This window comes from Chelonoidis abingdonii, chromosome 3 (assembly GCF_003597395.2).
Source record: "Chelonoidis abingdonii isolate Lonesome George chromosome 3, CheloAbing_2.0, whole genome shotgun sequence".
Lineage (NCBI taxonomy): Eukaryota > Metazoa > Chordata > Testudines > Testudinidae > Chelonoidis > Chelonoidis abingdonii.
This window is the reverse complement of record NC_133771.1, coordinates 109,998,889-110,021,226: the sequence shown is the minus strand read 5'-3', so window position 1 is coordinate 110,021,226 and position 22,338 is coordinate 109,998,889. Positions and strand designations below refer to the sequence as shown.

Genomic DNA, 22,338 nt, shown 5'->3' with positions numbered 1-22,338 from the left:
GGGGGTATCGCTGTAGTCGAACTTCCTAGCCTAGCCAGGGATCTGCCTCCTACTCCCAGGAGCAGCAGGGGTCCTGGCTCCTCATATGGCCACCTATGCCCGAGGTGGCCCTGGCGGCCAAGGACTAAGTAGGCCGGCCGGCACCACGGATGCCAAGCGATGGACCTGGTTAAGACCCACACCTCTATGGGCAAGCTAGTTATGGGACCTCCTCCTAAAGCAATGGAGCATCCCTGGTGTCAATCCCCCTGGTGCGGGATTGTTCCCGGTTGCAACACCAGTCTCCAACTCCGTGGTACTGCTCTTCTGGCAGGCACCACTCCTCACCATTTTCTTACTGGTCACCAAGAAGGGTTAGCCGACAGACTCTGCCATCTACGGCTGTGCCCTGGTCACCGGAAGGGCAGTGGTCTGAGTTGGAAGGAGAGTTCAGCCCCTCACCTAGGCGAATTGCCAAACGCCCATGAGACCAGCATAGTTCTGGGCGTGGCAGCAGAGGCAGTGGCCAATCCAGTGGCAGTACTGGATCCCATGGGGTATACTTGTCATGCCGGTCCCATACTCCTACCGTTCCTCTGAGGCTGCGTTGGACAAACTGTCTCTGGCCCAGCCAGCACCAGCATCGGAGCACGGTGCCGAGTCTGATGTGGGAGTGTTGCAGCAGGCCCCGATGCCCAAGGAGCCATCCCGTGGCAGGCATCGAAAGCCACCCCTCCCTCTGTGATACAGTCATCTTTGTCATCTCCGGACAAGGGGATGGTGGCCTCTCTCAAACGAGCAGCCTCCTCCCCACCCACAATGACTTCAACAAGCATCAGGCCCTGCTCTAAAGGGTGACTACTAACTTGGACTTGGAGATTGAGGAACTAGCGGTAGAGTCTGACGATCTCTTCAGCGTCATACTCTCCTCCGCCCTGGCCTGGGTCAAGTTGCCCGTCTATCAAGGGGTCCTGAAAATTGCCAAGTCTGTGTGGCAGACCCCCTCTTCCATTCTGCCAGCCTCCGCTGCTACTCCGTTATAGCTACTGCTCAGGCTGGATTTACTGTCACAAAACCACGGTGCCCTCCTGCACCCGAACCTGGAAGCTTTGCACTTGATGGGTTGGCATATGCATGGCTAAATGCAGAGGAGCAGGAGTGTTTGGCCAAGGTCCAGCAAGTCTTGCTGGGCAGCAAAAAGCCCTCCACTAGAGTGACCTACATGGCCAAGTGGAGACATCCTGGACTGCCTTCTGCACCTCAAGCGGCAAGGCCTGTCTCTGTTATCCATTAACATCCATCTGGTTGCTATTTTGGCTTTCCATCCGCTGCTCGGTTTTTGTCGATGGGCAGGTTGGTTTTTGCCCACGACATGAATGCCAGGTTCCTCAAAGGACCTTGAGTGCCTGTCCCCATGTGTCAGGGAACCAGGCAGTCCGTGGAACCTAAATCTCATGTTATCCTGGGTCATGGCACCCCTCTTCGCATCTGGCTTCCTGTTCTCTCCTACTCCTTCCTTGGAAGATCGTGTTTTTGGTCACAATAACTTCAGCCCACAGGGTCTCTGAGATTAGGGCACTTACCTCAGAACTACCCTATACAGTCTTTTTACAAGGACAAAGTCCAACTGCATCTACACCCAGCCTTCTTGCCCAAGGTGGTCTCCCAGGTTCATATGGGCCAGGACATTTATCTGCCCGTCTTTTTTCCAAAGCCGCATATGTCGGAGGAACATTGGCTGCATTCCTTACATGTCAGAAGGGCACTAGCCTTCTACATTGAATGGACCAAGCCATTCCACAAATCAACGCAGCTGTTCGTTGCAGTGGCCGACAGAATGAAAGGTCATATGATGTCTGCTGAAAGACTTTCTTCTTGGATCACTGCCTGCATTCGCTGCTGCTATGAGCAGGCAAGGGTGCCACCTCTGACAAGAATAACTGTCCATTCAACCAGAGTGCAAGCCTTGTTGGCAGCTTTCCTGGCCGAAGTGCCTATCCAGGACATCTGTAAGGTGGTCATGTTGTCGTTCATCCACAGGTTCATGTCCCATTATGAGCTTTTCCAACATGCGTGGGATGATGCTGGCTTCAGTAGAGCAGTATTGCAAGCCACGAGACCGTGAATTCTGAAGCCCATCTCCGAGGAGACTGCCTGTGAGTCACCTAGAATAGAATCAACATGAGCAAGTGCTCAAAGAAGAAAAAACGTTGTTAGTTCCAGGATACAGCATCCTTGAATCAGATCAATTCTGTCATTAACTCACTGGGCAGCTGCTGCCAACATTTTTGAGGGAAATCAAACTTACCTTTCCCTTCTGTACGGATGGGGATTAATAATTCCGATTTATTGATACCCCTTCAGTATTACTAAAAAAATAGAATAGGATTGGTGACATTTAAGCACCAGCAGTGCTATCAGTTCATCAGTAAACAAAAGTGGTCCATCTTAATTTGTCTAATTACCATCCGACATGTGGGCCAGCTGCCTCACTGAACAAAAGCAGTTGATCTCACTATCTTATTAAATGCATATTAATTACTGCATTCATCTTAACCATATGGGAGATGTTGCTGGATGCACTGAAGGCTGTTTAACAGTAGGAAAGGGGAAAATGAAATAGTAGTTGTATCTTCAGAGCATAAATCTCAAGGGTACTGGTGTGTGCACACCATCCTAATATGATCCATGTGTTGTCCTTCTGCTCTTTTTGTTCTTTGACTCATACTGAAAATTTGGAAAGATTTGAACAGAGAGACAAGGGCTCATAATGAAGTACTGGTATGTCTTGGTTGATGACTGTATGCAGATGAAAACTAAAACAAGTTGGCATTTTATTTTTATGAATGTCTGAGTGGTAATTTATTACAACCATGTCTCCTGTTCAGAGTTGTTAGTTATAACCCCTACATTACCTAGAAAAAGAAACCTGGCATATGATTCTGTTTGTGTGTCTGTCTGGTCTCTCTCTGGTTCTTATACTTATTTTAATTTATGGGACAAGGATCTGGGTGGGATTGTTTGGGAAGGGAGTGGTAATATTTGTTAGAGATTAGACATGAAGAAATACAAAACTATGTGACGTTCAGGGTTTTATACATTTTTGCTACAGATTTATGTTTACCTCTCATGCAGAAAAGATAGGTCCAATTTTACTCAGAAACTATTTCTGAACATAAATGCATTGCTGCCCTTTTTTTAAAAGTTGAAGATGGCTTTTCATTTTTGCATGTTTTCTGTGGGAGTACAGGCATTTTTGCAAAACTGAAAATGAAATTTACTGAGACACAAATAATGGAGAAAAATGGAACACTGAGAATTTCTGTGCCCAAAATTCCATACAGCAAAAATGTTGATTGCTGCATGTGTTTAGTGTCAACCCATCTTTCACGATGATGAAATCTGTCACACTTAGAGGCAAGACACTGAAATGCTTCTCTGTATTTACTTTTTCATGCATTGTGAATGCACCTGCTGCCATTGGAAAACACTCAGTTGTCTTAAGGCAGGCAGACAATATAGGTTATCAGTACACTGCAAGGACTGACTTCTTCCGTTTCACTCTCAGATTTATATTATCATGGCTAGTAATTTCTTACTAGTTTGCATAGCTTCTCATTGCAAATTGATGAGTGCCAATGGTTCCCTGTAGATGGCACTCTTTTGCCTTGTGCTAGACATTCACTCTTTGCTGTTTTGGAACGCAGCAAGTTTTCCTTTCAGATTGTGGAGTTAAGTATCACTCTGTTATATTCATTTAAGTGCTTCAGTTAGCATTTCAGTCCTTGGTTTTCTGTTTTACTGCTACAGTATTTTTTATTTTTTTTGTAATTAACATTTTCTGGTTTTGTGTATTCCTTTAGATTTTAAAAAGTGGTGATTTCTTTGAACTAATTATAGAACCAGGCTAAACAATGGTTAGGGTTTGGTTTCCCTGTACTCTGCTATCCACAGTCTCAGTATGTGTTCAAGCAACATCACATGACTAGAGATAAAACTGAAGTGAGTGTGATCCTGCTGGTGCTTTTGTAAAACAAGATTACATTGCAGCAATGATGGTCTGAGTGACTTTAGCAAGGCAAATGATGCAAATCAGGTGGTATGTAATATACTCTTCAAGAATTTCAGTTTCATAACAGATGCGCTCTTGGAAAGAGACCTGCTACCCTCTGTGTCTAAACTAGGCCAGTATACTTCAATTACAACTGTTACACTACTTTAAAAAAAATCTAACGAAAGCAGGAGAGCTAAGGCCTATCCTAGTTGTTTCCCCTTACCCCTTGCAGACTCTTTAGGAGGGCAGGAAACTCATCCTTCTGGAATTTTTAAAGCAGCGAAGTTGCAGGTTGACTTGGCAACAGGAAGGACAATGGTAGAACTCTAGCTTTCTGGGCAAGGGAGAGATGCAAGTGAACGGCTGATTGATTTCCCAAATCCCTGCTTGTATAAAAGGAAGGATAGGGCTGGAATTGGAGTATGCTTTGTCTTACTCAGAAACGTTGAGGTTCTTGGCTGATTAAATCTGTCAGTGTGGCTGCCCAAAGTGAGGATAGAAATTTTTTGGTATTAAAGGCTTAGCCCTACCTTAGTATCAACAGATGGTATTTTGTTTGTATTCACTAAATCTTTCAGAAGAAGAGAGATTGGGAAGAGGTTAGTTGAGTATTTAATACCACATTTAAATAATGTCTTCAGAATCCAGGTGTGTGGTAACTGATATATAATAACAAATTCCAAAAATATTTCAGTTTAGTAAACTTGATGAATACACACGAGTTGCTCAATTTAGAAAAATTATTAATCAGACTAGACCAAACATATTGCTAGAATACATCTCATAATATACTATTGCCTAAACACATATCTGCTTTTTGCTCGTAACTCCAGATAAGATAACTCCTAGTCTAGCATTTAAAGCCGTGTATTGCAATTGCATCTCAACTGTAACTATAATTAATAGCAGCAAAGAGTCCTGTGGCATGCTGTCATAAATAGATAGCTAAGGGTTAATGTTTCTTTTACCTGTAAAGGGTTAACAAAGGGAACCAAACACCTGACAAGAGGACCAATCAGGAAACCGGATTTTTTAAAAGCTTAAGGGAGGGAATTTGTGGGTCTTCTTTGTGTTGGGGTCTTGTTTTTGTTCTGTTCTCAGCTATAGAAGGCTTCTTCTATCTTTAACTTTGTTCAAATGTAAGTACAGGTTAATACAAATTGCTTTTTATGTTTTTTGGGTATTTACATGTGTGTAGCTTGCTGAATGTTCAATTGGTATCTTTTTGAATCAGCTGTTATTCTTTTTCTTTTAAGCAATTGATCCTGTATTAGGTCATCTTGTACAGGAAATATTTATGTCTTTTTCTTTCTTTTTTTATATAAAGTTTTCTTTTTAAGACTTGTTGATTTTCTCTCTGGGTGCTAAGGCAAGGGGGGAATCTCTTGTGTTAGATCTATGAGGATAAGCTCGCACCCGGGAACTTGGTGGCGGGGAAGAGAGGATCATTTCTGTTTCCTGCTATTGTATTTGGGTTTGCCTCTTTTGTGAAGAGAGGATATGCTTCTTGGTATTGTGATGTAAGAGATTGCATCAATACTCTCAGGTTAGCCCAGAGAGGAGAGTCTGGGTGGAGAGGGAGGGGAGAAGGGAGTATTCTTTGCCGGTAAGATCGAACTTCTGTGTCTTGGGGTCCCTCCAGGGAAAGTTTGGGGGACCAAGCGAGCAGCGCCTGTAATTCCTGTCTGTGTCAGCCGAGATAAGATCCAAGCTGGTAATTAAGCTTGAGTTCATGTTAGCACCCAGATGTTTGGACGCTAGTCCCGATTTGGAGAAAGGCTTATGATACATGCATCCGACGAAGTGGGTATTCCCCAGTGAAAGCTCATGCTCCCTACGTCTTCTATGAGGTGCCACAGGACTCTTTGCTACTTTTACAGATCCAGACTAACACAGATACCCCTCTGATGCTATAATTACTAGATAGATTCCAAAGCCAGAAGGAACCATTGTGATCATTAAGTCTGACCTGGTGTATAACATAAGCCATAGAACTTTCCCAAAATAATTCCTAGGATATAGTTTTCAGCAAAACATCTAATCTTGATTTTAAAATTGCCTGCAAATGAAGAATCCACTATGACCCTTGGTAATATGTTCCAATGGTTAATTACTTTCTCAGTTAAAAATTTACGCCTTATTTTCAGTCTGAATTTGTCTAGTTCAGTTCCAGCCATCATGTTGTACCTTTCTCTGCTAACTTGAAGAAGCCATTATTAAATATTTGTGTCCCCCATAAGCAGGTACAAACTGTAATTAACCCTGTAGTCAACCCTTAACCTTGTCTTTGTTCAGCTAAATAGACTGAGCTCCTTGAATCTATCACTATGACACGTTTTCTAAGCCTTTAATCATTCTCACAGCTCTTTTCTGATTCCTCTCCAATATATAAACCTCCTTCTTGAATTGTGGACACCGGAAATGGACACAGTAGTCCATCAGTGGTTACACCAATGCCAATAACCGTTCTACCCCTACTAAAGATTCCCATGTTTGTGATCCAAGCATTGCATTAGCCCTTTTGGCCCCAGCATCGTCCTGGATGTTTGTGTTCAGCTGGGTATCCACCACAACCCCCAAATATTTTTTAGAGTCACTGAGTCCCCACTTCTGTAAGTATGGCCTACATTCATTGTTCCTAGATGTATACATTTATATCTAGCCATATTAAAATACATGTTGTTTGCCAACTAATCCAGATTTCTCCGTGTCAGTGACCTGTCCTCTTCATTATTTACCACTCACCCAAAATGTCATGTGGTACCAAGTCAAATACCTTGCAAAAGTCTAAGTATATTACATCAACACTACTATCTTTAGCAATCAAATTTATAATCTCATAAAAATATCAAGATGGGTCTGGATTATTTGGGTTGATGTATGAACTAGAAAGAGCACAGCTTGAATTTCAGATCCTTGGCTTCATCTGCAGTTTTAGCAGTAAGAAAAACATCATTTTCCTTCTAAACTGAGCAAATAATCTGACCTGGAGTCACTGAGGGGCTGTATATGAATCTCCATGATACCATTTTTTGCAGTCACTTACCAGAGTGGAGCTGCATTTAATCAGTCTTCATATGTCATCATACAGAGAGAGATTTGCTTCAGTCTGAGTATTTGTCATTTTAAAATAGAAGTCCCTCAAGCACTGGGCTTAACTGTTAAGTTGCCGTTCTTATCTCTTGTTAGAACCCATTTTGTCAATACGATGGCAAACATCCAGCCTGTTAGCTGGATCTGACCCACATGATGTATAAATCTGGCCCTTGTGACAGATTAAGTGTCTGTCAAATTTAATGTTTTGTTTTTTAAAATTCAGTTCCTAACACTTATGGTTTGGAAGCATCCCTTCCAAGTGTGAACTAGGCTTTTCTGTTGGAATGCACAGTTACTCTGAAACAGTAATTTGGAGAAGAGTCAACATTTGTCTCAACATTTTAACTCTGAAGCCTAATGCAGTAATTCAAATGACAACTTTTACTATTCAGTTTTAGCAGAAACATTAATCTCTTACACTTTTCCTTTGTTGGATGCAATGGTAGAACTTAAAAACTGTGATGTTATAAAGGCTGGAACCAACTTTTCTCTCTGATTTTCAATGTCTTAGTCTAGGTCCATCCTCCGGGGGAAATGAGATGCCATTGGCTTTTCGGCCCTTGCTGAAAACAGATGAGTAGGTTTTTAAAAAGAATTTTTCCTTCAGTTTTGTGTTCTGGCTGTTAGGGGCCCCTAACCTGGAGTTTCTGGCCTGTAGATTCTAATTAAATTTGTAATTAGCTCTTCTCCACAGAAAGTTTGACAACTCTGTTTAGTTTAAATGAGTTCCTTCAGCTTTTTGTAGCAGCACCCTTTTTATCTGCCTGCTTTTCTTTTTGTTTGTTAAACATTTGACTGATGAACATGAAAGGCATTGCTAGACCAGTGATAGTGAGCTGGTGTTCTGGAAGTGTGTGAGTAGAGCACTGAACAGATGGTGGTAATAGTAGTGTCCGATTAAATAGAATCAGAGATAGAGGCCCTCTTTCAGTGCACAATAGTTAAGAGAGTTTTGTAGCAGTATATTTAACTTGCTGTAAACCATACACTTTGCCCCAGAGTTACCGAGGGAGAACTGTAGTGTAGTGCAGGTTTTTCTCTTGTGTCTGATGTTGGTGAAGATTATTTTATCTACCTTGTCTTCAATGGGATTCATTCATCAGAAGGGAATAGTGCTGTTCGGTGTTGCATAAAAATGTGTTCTCAAAGCATGCACAGAGAAAGGGTTGTTGCATCTCTTGATGCCTGGAATGGGCACTGTTATAGAATCTTAAGCATTGGGAATTTTTTTGGATATTTTAGGTGTCTATACTCAAAATCCTTTTACAAAGTTTACTCATGAATCAAACCAGCTGTGATAAGCAAATTAGGCTGGAGAATGTCTCTTTACAGGTCTGTAATGAACTTGGCATGATTTTTGGACTTTGTATGTAAAATAGTAATTCCTTATAACTACTGTATGCATGGGGGATGTTTGTGTATTTGAGGGTGTTTTTACACTAGATAACTGCATGGTTATAAAATAAGGATATTGTCATGTGACACTTTTTGTCACATGGATTGTGAACTCCAGAGATCCTGTATTTCACCTAATACTATATTTCATAATACTTAATAAAAGTTGCTGAAGAATAGAATGTCTTTCTCATCATCCGTAAATTTGAGCAAAGAAATTAGAGGCTTTTTCACATCACAGTGCATTCGAAAACAAAATTATTGAGGTTTTATTGATCAAGTTTTCCTAAGGGTGGAAACTTCATTCGCGTTTGCACCATTGTTTTTTTTTCTTAAACACTCTCATGGAACATTCTCCTTTAGCGGTCAAACCTCCCCCTGAGTCTACTGGAGACTTCTGACTAACTCCTCTAATCTGGCTTTTGTATGTGCCAGTGACCAAAATATTTATTGTTTAAAAACAGCATACGTTAATACCTTGGCTCCTCCATTTGTGTTATGTTCACTGCCATAACTAGTGTCTAATTTGTTGCCCTGGGTCATTTAAGTATAAGATCAAATTGTTTAATAATAATATTGGTATGTAGAATTAGCAATCCCGTTAGTCACATTAGTGAGAGTAGAATTTGGACCACTGTATATGGCTGTAAAATACAACCTGAAGAGGAACATGCTACAGTTTTAAAACTGTATTAAAAGGTGCCAACGTTTACTCCTTTCTTTGTTAACTACTGGTAATTCTTTGCCTTTCTTTCAACTTGTTTGTTAACGAAGGATTTATCTTTTTAAAATAACTGAGTTGCACAATACAGTTTATTGTGAGCTCTGTCTTAGCTGAAAATATTTGTCACTATATTATTACTTTAGAGTCCTTGCAGAATTGTCTGTGTACATGTTTGTGTGGTATATAGCTCCCTTCTAATTAAGACTTGGCAGGCTTGAAATCATAGTGTATACATTGACGTGTGGGCATCTTAAGGCTCTTTGCCTATGTCGAAATTACCCACACATTATGAAATGTTGACCTGACTTTTAGAGATGCTGAGTGTCTGCAGCTTCAGTTCATGTTGTAGGTGAGTTCCCCACCCCTTGTAAAAGGTCATTGAGCTGTTAATTTTCAAGAGTTTTTTAATGTCTTTCTATCATATATATTGTCTATAATGCACCTATCAACTTGCTACTGAAATGATGAAGATGCCATGACCATGTAGGTTGCAGGGTTTTAAAATATAAGTAGCAAATCTAATGGCATGAATGTTTTTAAAGACAGACTGAGTTCTGGATTACTTTAAATTTTCACTCGTGCAATGCCTTTTATATACCTGAAAAGCTTATGAAGGATTTTCCACTGTGTATTAGGTTGGGGACTGAAGGACAAGGGACGTATTTTTGAAGTTAAGTGAGTCTTACTCAAATTGTAATTGTACTTTAATAAGGAAACTGTCTTAATACAATATCTAGTCACACTGAACCCACCAGTGCCTCCAGGCACAGTACTTCCATTTAAGTCATTAGAGGTCCCATGTAGAGAAGGCTTGCTGTGTTGGCCCCATGTTAGTTGATAGCACATTTTTGTAAAAATGTTTTATAACCAACTTCAGCCCAGCCTGTGTCCACTCTAGCCAGGTAAGACAACATTTAAAGGGGAGACTTGTTTTAGAGGTGTGAGCAGAGCACCAAATAGAATCGGCAGTTCAAGTTGTCATCCTAGCTCTGTATTTGATCTGCGATATGGTTTTGGACAAGTTATCAACCTCTTTCTTATCTTTTCCATCTGTGAAAAGGGCTTTCTTAGCCACTTTATGTGGATGTTTTGAGGATTCATTAGTTAAGGTTTCCAGGTTGTTTTGAAGAGATCAAGCACTGTATAAATGCTGCGTTGTTGTTGTTGTTATTAACTCTGTTCTTGCTAATGAACTTACAGTACTAGTATACAAAAAGGGCATTTTGTACACTTGCTGAGTCTAAATGTCATGAGCTAATTGGGCATCAATTATAATTCTTCTCTGAGTGCTGGTTCTTATGGCTATTCACTGTGGGTGTGCATGTGCTCCATGCCTCCCAGGACCAGAAATTCTTCAGTAACTGTCTCCTGTTCTGCACCTGTGCACTATGCCCTCTTGTGCTGCAAGCTAAGGGTATAAGTGGCGGCACAGACAGACTGCCTCTTCAATTCCCACTTACAGTGTGGGAAGAACTGTTTTGGTAGCTTCTAGCTTCTTTGGCTCAACTTTCCTGTAAAAGATTGTAAATAGTTTTAATAGTTTTGTTAGTTTGCATATAGTTGTATTTTACTAATGGGGATAAGAGTGTCTGTCCCCCTTCTAACCTCCTGCACAGTTAACCTTCCTTTTTAAGGGTGTGTCATTCCCACCTACCTGTATTCCCCATTTATTTTTGTTAACCTTGTATATCAGGAATATGAAGTTCTGTCTTGCATGTTTTTGTTTGAGGACTAGAGAAAAACTTTTCTTGTTCCTGAGCTGAAAGGATGTGAAAGCTTGAATACTTCAGAAAAGAGATTTTTCCCCTGTGTGTGTGAGAGGTGGTGTATTTTGGAGGGGGGGGGGGAGAGGCTGTGTGGCGGGGTGCAGGTCCGTTCCCGAGGGGAAGGGGCATGCTGGCAGCACAGGGTCAGGTGGGCCACTATGTGTCTGGTGATTGCCGGTTTGTAAACAGTGCCCTCACACTGGGCTGGGTGGAATGGGGCCACCCCTGCCATGCCATGCCTCATTGCCCCTGACATACCCCTCGCTCCGGGAACTGACCTCCCCGTGCCATGCTCCATTGCCCCAAATATGTTTGGTGCTGGGCCCATAAAAGGTTAATCCGGCTCTGGCATCCATATGATGGTTTTTTTTAAAAGTTCAGCAAATTAACAGTGTATGTTTATGGGACTAACCTTTCATTTTTAAGGGCATCATAGGGACATTTTAATTAAGAGGAAGTGACCCACACAAAAGTCTTGTTTAAATTCTGTTTTCCAATTTTTTTGGTGTTTGGTGCCATGAGATCAATGCATTCATTGACCAGCAAAAGACATTTTCTGCCGACACTTGAGGATGGATGTTGCCTCAGTTTGCAGTGGCATCGTAAGTAAATTATGATTATTCCATGCACTTTCTCACAACACAAAGTCACGTATTTATATGAAGTCAGTACATTACTTTAGCTAAATTATTTTGTTTGTCTGAGGGAGACTGTACTTGTGTTAAAGTAGCGTTGCCAGTTCTCTTGATTTTTATCAAGTGTCTCACAATATTTGTTGTCTTTCTTAAAACCCTAATTGCTAGAATGAAGTTACTACCTGGGAATCTCATCCTTTATTTACATAAAGTAGGCATCTAGCCCTCGTTACTGCAGAAAAATATCTTGAAAATATGTATCCTAAAGGTCCCAATACCTAATGGCAAAGTGTTATTTTTTTAAGGCTCATGATGTTGCTGGGGCCTGAGCCATGATTTTTGGATCATGCCGTTGGCAGTACTGTAAATGCAAAATATCATCATTACTACACATCTTTTTCATCTATACAACACAAAACACTTTTTTCAAAAGTGGAGAGGTATTACTACCCCCACTATACAGAGGGTGTTTCTCTCAGAGCACATAGTTCAGTGACTTACCTGAAGGTTACACAGAAAGTCAGTGGAACTCAGATCTCCCGCCTCTCCGCTCTATGAAAAATCCACTTGGTCCATGTATAGATATAACTGTCAGGACAAACAATGTAGGGAGGGGAGATGGAGGTACATTATCCAAATGATTTCTGTGACTTTTAAATACGTGAAACTAGCAGGAAGTGTGTCCCCCTCAGGACACCCACAGAGAGACTGGGATTAGTTTAAAATGGTGTCTGGATGTTACTACAGATTGACAAATACATAGCTGCTGCCAACTGTGACTTGTGAAATGAATGCAGGGACACCGTGGGACAAAAGTTCAGAAATGAAGTTTTTGTGATTGACTTCGTTGGTCCTCCGCTCATCTCCAAAATCTCTTACAATAGAAAAAAACAAAAAGACCAAGGTAGAAGATCAATCCAAGTTTTCTATCTGATAGTTTATTTTCACTAGAATTGATTGAGGAAAACCAATAAACTTGAATTTATCTGATAAATCTGAAGGAGATCAAGATTTTGGAAAGACTAGGTTTTTCTTCAACTGCCATCCTAGATTCTGATCAATTCTATAAACCAAATCCCAGGCTCACAATCAACCACAGGTAACTTTTGAAATTTACAATAAAGACTATTTTCCGATGTAATATAAAAAGATATTTCTCAGGGGAAAAAACAAACTTCTGTGAGCTAATGTTCCCTTAACTAAGGTCAGGAATGAACAAAGAAAAATGCACACCTAAATTTAAAACAAAACATTAAAAAGTTGCACAGTAGCAAAATGTTCTCTGTTCTCCTTCATATTCTTGCAATATTTCACTGGAGATGATCCTACTTGAAGAAACTGATATTTTTCCTATGTGCAGCTCTGCCTTAAAAGTCTGTCTCTCTTTGGCAACTTCGCTATAGCTGGATAATATGAGGGAAGATTTTTGAACTGTTGAAGAAGTGAAATAACTTTCTTGTTTTGTGGCCTAAATAGGATAATCAGATCGATCAAAGTCTGTTTCTTATCTACCCTCATGTTGCTTCTCCTTCTCATCTTCCTCATTCTTCACCTCCCCACAACCTCCTTTCCAGAATTTGCAGTCCCTAATCCCCTATGAGCATGAATAAATGAGGGAGCTGTTGTGATATCTTTTAAATCAATACCTGCTTGGTAATCATCTATGTGGAGAGAGCCTTTGGGCATGGTTCCCCAGTGGGTTAAGTGGGGCATGGACCTCTCTTTTATATCTGCTTTTGTATAAAATACTTCTCCCTCTTTCCCCCCCCCCCCTTCTCCTGATCCCAGATTTAATTATTATAATTTGTTAGTAGCTGGGGAAGTATCATGCTTCACGAAGAGCGAGATTGTCTTGAAAGAAGCCATTGTGAGCAACTTGAGTTCAAGATAGGAGGGCAGCTGAATGTATTTCCACTTGGGAGTGCCTTTGTGGTGGGAACTACTAACTTTTGTTCTCAGGAAAAATACCCTGAGCTAGCCAGACATGATTGGCTCCAAGGGGGAAAGAACTGTTTCTAATTTATAAATTATTAACCCTAAAGGAAAACAGCCTTTTGGATCCACCTCAAGGTTACAAATATTTGATGGCATGAGGGAAGGTGACTGGAACTGGAATAAAACTGGACATGGCTAGACACTCTTTCCCATACCTGAGCTGTTTGGTATTCCTTAGTCTATTACAAGAGCCTTTTTTAATTGAAAGAAAGAACTATTCTGTCTAAGGGCCGAATTCTGTGAAGTATTGAGCACTTTCAACTTTGAAATGAATGGAAGTGGAAGACACCCTGTATCTTGGAGGAGGCGCTCAGTACTTTGCAAGATTGGGCCCACTTTCCTGTTTCTCTCACTGGAGATCCAGGGCACATGTGCTCAGACTGTATATGCTGGGTGACATTCTGATTTAGCCTAGTTTGTTGTTTCCTTCTGTCAGCAACACCTGCTTAAAGGGATTGATGGAGAGATGACGAGAGCAGTTCTAAGTAGTATACTTAACCTGAGCCTATGGTCATACTATATATACCCTCCTTCCTCAGATATGTGTGGAAACCACTTCATATTGAATGGACATAAGAGTTGCACAAGAGTAGCACTGATATATTTTATTTTTTGGTGACTGGCATGTCTCTTAAGAGTAAAAACATGCAATTTGATCTTGGAAATACACATCTTTCCTCCATTATTTCACTTATTAAATGTAAAATGGAGATACACTGGAATCGTTTTCGTAGTGCAGTTCCCTGTTCAAACAGGCATTTGTATCTTTTAAAACTCTCCTTTTAAAAGGTTTCCAAAGCATCTGTGACTGTTGTTTCTTTTTTCTGAACAATATGGTGACTAACTCTTACACTTTTAACATTTATATTTTGTGCCTATGGCAAGTACACCTGGTACTTGGCACATCACTCATTGCATAAACTTCATGATGTGTGTAGTTTGGGGTGTTGACTCAACCTTGCCTGCATGGAAATAAATGGTGACTAAATACTTTATAAGTATTTTCTGAGTTTTGCATAATACAATCCTATGTAGTATGATAAGCAGGAATAGTAGAGGACACAATACATTCAACACTTCTTGAAAATGTTCTCATCATGCAAAATTGCTATAGTGCCTTTGGCAGATATGTTGTAAACCCGTTTATAAACATTTCAGTTTTGTCTAGTTTTGACGTTTGGTTCTTAAAGCCTCTGATTTTCACAACATTGGTAGCAGTGGGACAGCGTTCCATGTATTAAGTGAATGCAAGTTAGATAATAAAGGGAGCTATCTCAGTGGTCTGCCTTAAATATTTCTGAGGAAACAAAATATTTCCAGATAGTTTCACAGGCACAGACCTCTTATATGGCTGTCATTGTCAGAGGGTGACTGTCCCAGATGGTTGTCATGGAACAGGTCAGCCGGAAACCTAATTCTAAAGAGGGGGATGGGTGCAGTGTTTCAATCACTCCATATACAGCTCATTTACAACCCTTCTGTATTTCAAAGGTTTAAAATATGTGCCATATCCTTTATCATAAACTGCAGTCCCACCGTTGCAATGTTATTGGCAGACATTAAAACAAAACAAAATAATCTATGTTGACAGTAGCCAAAAAAGAGCACTGTTCAACTTGCCTGAAATTGAATATGCAGAGAGACTCCTATATGGTGAAAAAACAGAGAAGCAGAAGTTTTCCAGCGATTCTGCACACTGCTCGCAAGGTTTTGAATAGGCATTTGTGATACTAGATTATGTACTTGTCTTTTCTTGGTGCTCTGTACCCCCCTGCCCTCCCCTAGTAAATAACCTGCGTTGTTTCATTCTGTAGGACCAGAGGAGCAGGTTGGATTAATGATCTCATCAAATAAAATATCCCTTACCATTTCATCATATTACTTTGGGGGAGGGGTGGCTTGAGCATTGGCCTGCCAAACCCAGGGTTGTGAGTTCAGTCCTTGAGGGGACTTCTTAGGGATCTAGGGGCAAAAAACTGTCTGGGGATTTGTCCTGCTTTGAGCAGGGGGTTGGACTAGATGAACTCATGAGGTCCCTTCCAACCCTGATATTCTATGATTACTTTCATTTTATCAAACTTTTTGAACTTGCCAAACACCTACCTGTATTTAGAGTAGCTACTTATATGGCCTATGCACCTGATAACCTTTAAGGGATTTATCTTCACAACTTCCCTGTGAGGTAGAGAAGTGCTGTTATCCCTGTTGACAGATGGGGAAATAAGATACAGAGAGACTAAGTGACTTGCCCAAGGTCACACAAAAAGTCTGTGGCACGTTAAGGAATTGAACCTGTCTCTTCCAAGTCCAGGCTCTGATCCTAACTATGAGTCAGCCCTCTGTGATATTTAGATTGTGACATGAACCCTGCTGTTGCTGGTGTTCTTCTCGTCCTACTATAACCCACTGTTAATTTAAAAAAAAAAATTAATTTTAGGGCTAGTGTTTTGACTGCTAGATTGACAGCACTGGAGGATGAAGTCCTTTAATTATTGGGGTGAGGGTAACAGCATAAGCTTCCCCAAACTGTCCCACCTTTGTGTTTCTACCCCTGACCTTGAGAAAACACATTTGGAGGATACTTTAGCCTCCATGCCTGTTCAGTCTTGAGATAACTCTTGGGGTGCCAGTATGGTGGTGACGGCTTTGTGATGTGAAACGTGTCCATTAGGGATACTCAAGCTGAGGCTCGGCAGCCACAGGATGGCTCCTTAATGTGTCTCCTGTGGCTCTTTGCAGCACATGATGTTGAAACACTGTATGATATAAGTATTACCCAGTCTAAGTTATTAACCAATCAGGATTCTTTTCCTATGTTATTAACCAATTGTAGAAGATAAAATTTTAATATTTGGTCAGTCATTTTGCTGTGAGAAGACATACAAAATATTTCCCCTGTCATACCGTTTAAATGTGACTATATGGTACTATGGTAAATGAAACAATGAATTCACTCTACTGTGACTCTTTTGGGTAATGTTGATCACTAATTTGGCTCCTGAACCACTGAGGTCTGAGTGTCACTGGTCTAGACTGAGACAATATACTAAGTTCACAGAAGCCACTAAATATCCATCTGGGGAAGAAGGATGTTTATATGACGGATTGCAGTGGTTGACTGTGTTGTCATTTTGGAGGTCAAGATTTGGGGGGAAAGTTCAGAATTTTGCTTCCAAGGATGACAAGAGACTGGAAATGTCACAGAAGTTGCTTTGTGTAAGTGAGGTTGAGACATAGACCTTCTGTCACACCAGAGCCTTCAACAGGTCAGAGGTAGTTATGAGAGCAGCCTTATGCTTAGTGGAGACATATGGTAGCTCAAATGAAGGAGGAAGGAAGCTGCTTTCACCACTCAAAATTTTCCAAGGTTTCTATCCCCGCCCCCCCAATATCCATACTTGGATGCTTAAGCTTGGGTGTTAGAGCTTCATTACAAACATTAATTGGGTGGGAGCAGTTATTGCTTTTTACCCCTGCTTTATAGTTGCATGTACTATTAGTAAATGTGCTGGATTTGGAAATTGAAATCCCTTATCTATAGGACAGGAACAGCATTGGCAGTGACAGTATAAGCTTCATGACACTGTCTCGCTGCTGATGTGCTTTTGGAGAGGCTGGAGTAGTGGTACGATGCTGAATCTCCAGGCTTATTCAGTCCTTCACTTCTCTGCAGAGACTGCCAACAAGGGTGCCGCTGAAAATGGTGGTTATTTCCAGGGATGTGGATACTTGTTCTTTAGGAACAGGATTCAGACCACGGACTAATTTTCTTTCAGCCATCAGATGATAAATAACATAATTCATATGTTACATAGTTAATCTAGATTTGATCCAGTACCTAGGCCAGGTCTATACTTCAGATTTCTGCCAACTTAACTCTATTGGTCAAGGGTGTAGCAAGCTATATTGATTCCTGACCGATATTGCTATGCTAGCAGAAGTCACTCATGTAGATGGAGCTATACAGGCAAAATCAAACTTTTACTGGTATAATTTGCTTCTCTTGCTTACTTTTCTCTCTCTTTTTTATCCTCAATTACCCCTCCAGAAGCATATCTTTACCAGAAAATCGGGTGCACCCCTGCTTGAAATCCCAGAAAGTTTCCTCAGTCCTTTCATCCTTCCATGGCAGGTAAAATGAGTACTATGCAGTTTATCAGTACCTTGACAACCGAGGACGTGGAACTCGTAACGGTAGAGGTTCACTTGCTTCAAATGAGCTGTATGCTGGTTGTCTGTCCAACTCTTGCCCTCAACCTTTAGGCAGCCGCATTTCTAGTGGTAGTGATTTGTGTAGGGCTAGAATGTGGCTGGCACTGCACAGGTGAGCAAGGGTGGAGGGCACCTTTCATGTACACAAGGGGAAGCCTCAGTCCCTGTCCTTGCACATCTGGGATGCAAGGGGAGATTGGGGAGCCATAGTATCACTGGTAGTGCTACATTCCCCAAAGAGAGGGTGAAAAGGTTCAAGGCACATCCGGCCCTTTTTGGCATCAGCTGTGTGCCAGCTTGGGAGAAAAGCATGCTGCATCCTTTCAAGCACTGAAGCACTTGCCACTCTGGTGTGTTCTCTTCCAGGATGTTGTAACTGCTTCAGTGGTGAGCCAGACAGAGTGCCTCTGGGACCTGCCCCCGGGGTGGCTGTGATATATTAAACACACTTGTGGTTTGTAAACCGCTATGGGCCCTTTTGGCTGAGAGGCAACGTATGAATTTAAAATATTATCGCTTCCATTCTGCACAGTTGTGATTCTGAGATAAACCAGCAGGGCTGGGAATTGGATGCTTCTCAAGAACACCTGCTTCTGCATGCTGCACTGTGAAGGCTAGAACTTGCGGCAGCTTTTGGGGCAGACTTACACCCCTGCTGCTGCTATTTTTCACCCCCAAAGAAAAACCCTTTCATTGTTAACCCAAGGCAGTTGCAGAGCCTTGCTTTGTAAAGGAGGACTTGCTTCTTGAATCTTAGCATTGTGTGAGGGGCATGCCCTGCTGAGCAGATTGATGGGGGTACTTAGCATTTTCTCTTTAACTTCAGTAAAATAGTAATTTAGTTCTAAATAGAAAAGTAGATGTGCTTATGTACAGGAATATTTAAAGTCATGAGGTTAAAGTGTATTTCAAAAAGCCTTTTCAGGTCAGGCTCTTGTACTGGTGTCATTTGTTGAATTACAGTTTCTTTATTAGACAGAAATCGTTTGGTTAGCTTGTTATTAATTTTGTTAATGGAGTTTCCAAGTTGATCCTAATCAGGACAGCTCAGCATGTGACTGAATGAAATTCAACATGTAAGATTGCTGGGCTGTTTCCATTATTGTAATTGTAAGTATTTTGAGAGCAAGGAAATGCAAAGAAAAATTCCGTGATGGGGACAATTAAAATGCAGGTCTTGGGACATTAAGAAAGGGGGGCGGGGAAGAGAAGAAACAGGGGAAAGAAGGGCATCCTGATTTACACAAGAATGCAGCTCTCATTTACAGCTCCATGGAGATTCAGTTGTAGAGCCTTGCTGCTCATAAATGTTGCCTATGGAATAGGAGGAAGGGATTGGAGGCGTGTTTGGGAAACAATAGTTGAAAGCCTCACTGTCCCAGCCAGTTCAAATTCCATACAGTCACAAGTAGCCTGGGTTATACAAAGGAGGGACATGAAAGTATCCACTTCTCTCTCTGCTACACTGTAAAGGATTTTGGAAGATCCTGTTAGAGCAGTGAAAACAGAAATTATCTACAATTCTCACTGTTTGTGGTGAAGTGAAACCAGGAGCGGAAAACTGTTGATTTGCTGGGGAGCGAACTGGATGAATGAGCATTGAGTTAAAAAGCCTGAGCTTGGTTCAATGCAAATATGAACGGTTGGCTTTCTTTTTTTCTTCCTTCACAAGTCGTAACTAGCAGCTCCCAGCCCCCAGGATTATGTTTCAGAAGGAGGCGTTCAGGTTAGGGATTGTTAATGGTCTCTAACTGCCAGGACAATAAGGCCAACCTCACTGTTGTGCAAAACGGGAGGGGCAGGGGAGAAGGGGTGTAGGAAGAGACAAAGTTAGTAGGATTTGCAGAGCTTTGGCAAGTACAAATTGAAAACCAGCCACCTGCTTGTTGCTCCTGTTTTCTATGGGATCTATCTAAACTCCAGGACCACAGATAGACACTTTGGAAATGGTGGTGTTCATCAACACAAAGCTGAAATCTTTAATTAAACTTTTCAAGAAGAAGAGTAAGTAGTTGTGTGCATGCAAGTTTTCTTTCTGGAAAGTGTTGGAATTTGGGTAGGAAAGCTCAGTATGTGTATATATACTTTCTAGAAACTTTTATTGGAAAATCTATACATTTCTCTTTCACTGCATGTTTCAAACTGTGCAGAGGCAGCGTTTGGGAAGGTAGTGTTCCTGAGCATCTGCTTCTTTGTAAGAGTGAGTGACTGTTAATTTACTTTGATTTCCTTTGTCCCTGTAAATCAGGGGTTCTCAAACTGGGGGTCAGGACCCCTCAGGGGGTCACGAGATTTTTACATGGGGAGTCGCAAGCTGTCAGTCTCCACCTTGAACTCTGCTTTGCCTCCAGCATTTATAATGGTGTTAAATATATTAAAAAATATTGTTAATTTATAAGTGGGGGTCGCACCCAGAGGCTTGCTATGTGAAAGGAGTCATCAGTACAAACGTTTGAGAACCACTGCTCTAAATGGCTTTGAAGAAGCAAAACTTTTTCATTTAATGTAAGCTGTTTGATTATAAGATGTAACTTGCTGCTCTGTGTATGTATCATCATTGTATGCCAAGGTATTACTCTAACATCTTCTGGTAGCCCCAGCTGTACAGCTGCTGAACTTGTGCAGAAATTTATGGTGCTGTTTCATTGTGTAATATCATTATAGTCAGAAACTTTTTTAAAAAATCATTGAGATACTTGGTTTACTTGCATATTTAGCTGGTGAGATTTAATCCATTGAGACAGGCTAGTTGAATTTGATCTGGCTGTCTGAGTACGGGTAGCACTTGAGGGTTTTATTATGCTCTAGATAAGCAATAGACTGCTCTTAGTATGGCCCTGAGTAGAGCTGGGCAGTAGTATGGCTGGTGTCTGTCTTCTTTTCTTATTTTGTAAGGTAAATACCAGGGGTAGGGGTTCTTTCTGGGTAAGTCAGTCAGCCAATGTACCTTTTGTTTCCTATAATTCTAGGATGATTGATATTGTGATCAGATAATGAGTGACTTGTCTGTTCGTTATCATCTGGATTTGACCTCTGATTAGCAAGGACAGAGAATGCAGCCATACACCATGTCAGCATTGTCTGCCCTGCTGCACGAGGTGTTTTCTATCACATCCAGTACAATGAAAGTAGGTAGAAGAGGGGAGGGGCCAGGCCACATGGCCAAGCAAATGTATGAGCAAATGAATGTTCCAACAAAAAAACCCCCAGAAAACCAGAAGGAAATTCAGTTAAAAACCTCCAAAAATGACTCCTCTTTTACTGCATTTCTTGTAGCATACTTTTGTCTCGAGATTCTGAAGTTAATTTGTGAGTTTCTTTATTTTGTTTAACTAATCAATGCAATTATTTTACAATTGAAATTATTCTTCTAGGCAGTGTGCTGTGATGAAAGCTGTCATTTTTCAGATGTAAGGAAGCTGTCACCTTCACACTGTGCTTCATAGCCTGTACAGCTCCTCTGCCATTATACAAGGCATTACGTTTCTCATGCTTAATAATGATACAATGCTAGGTGGTGCTGCGATATATACTATAGTAGGAGCGGCATGATTTAAATGCTATTCCCAACTGCAACAAATGAGAGGTAATGAAAACTCAGAAACAGGGACAAGAGGATGGAGAATAGCTAGGTGACCAACACAGTTTGGTTGAGTCAGCATAACAGGTGCTTGGGAGACAGGCACAGCTGTAGTTTTTTGCTTTGGAGATTTGGATGCACAGCATATGCTCTGAAGGGCAAATGCTGCTAGAGGAGTGATACCCCAGCTGCCCTTTTCCTGTCCCTGCAGAGTGAGGGGTAAGACTGTTCAACCACAAAAGTTTATATCGATAGCAAACTTTAGATAACAAGTAATGTCTATCTCTCAGGGCAGATAAATTATAAGTAAATATTATGGGTGTACTTTTGTTAATTAAGTAGTTAATTTATTACTAGATAATGTTTTAAAAGAATTTTGAACTTGAGAAGTGCTTTATTTTAATATATTTTTATGCAAATATATCGGCAAGTTAGTGTGGCCATTGGGATCCTGCCAAGTTGCTATTGTGGCTTGGCCAGTATGTGACCAATGTGTCATGCTGTGATGTGTAAAGGCAGTGAGCCAGACTCTGCTCTCACTCATAATGGTGTAAAGCCAATGTCATCTTATTAATGTCAATGGAGTTGCTTCTGATTTATATCAATGTGAAATCTGAAGAGCCCCAGTCTGTTTTTATATTAGTATCCTCAGTTCCCACTCCTCCCCACCATTTATTCATAGTCCTCATTCAACTGCATTTAATTTGTGCATTACATTCTCCCTCTCTTTCTTTGCAGCTGTCTCCAACCTAGATGAAGAAAGTAGATGGACAGTCCATTATACTGCTCCCTGGCACCAGCAGGAAAATGTATTCCTGCCCTCCACGAGGCCACCTTGTGTGGAGGATCTGCATCGCCAAGCCAAGCTGAACCTCAAGTCGGTACTAAGAGGTAAGATGCTG

General features: G+C 41.1%; 1 protein-coding gene across 8 annotated transcripts in view; it reads left to right on the top strand.

Moving 5' to 3' along the window:
* The window catches only part of NHSL1 (NHS like 1), a 170,372-nt gene that overhangs the window by 81,687 nt on the left and 66,347 nt on the right, over positions 1 to 22,338 (top strand). For all 8 annotated transcript variants that reach the window (XM_032769918.1, XM_075063983.1, XM_032769889.1 and 5 more), the window contains exon 2: positions 22,175 to 22,327. In XM_032769918.1, the coding sequence (XP_032625809.1) occupies positions 22,175 to 22,327 (153 nt within the window). The remainder of the gene's footprint in view (positions 1 to 22,174; positions 22,328 to 22,338) is intronic.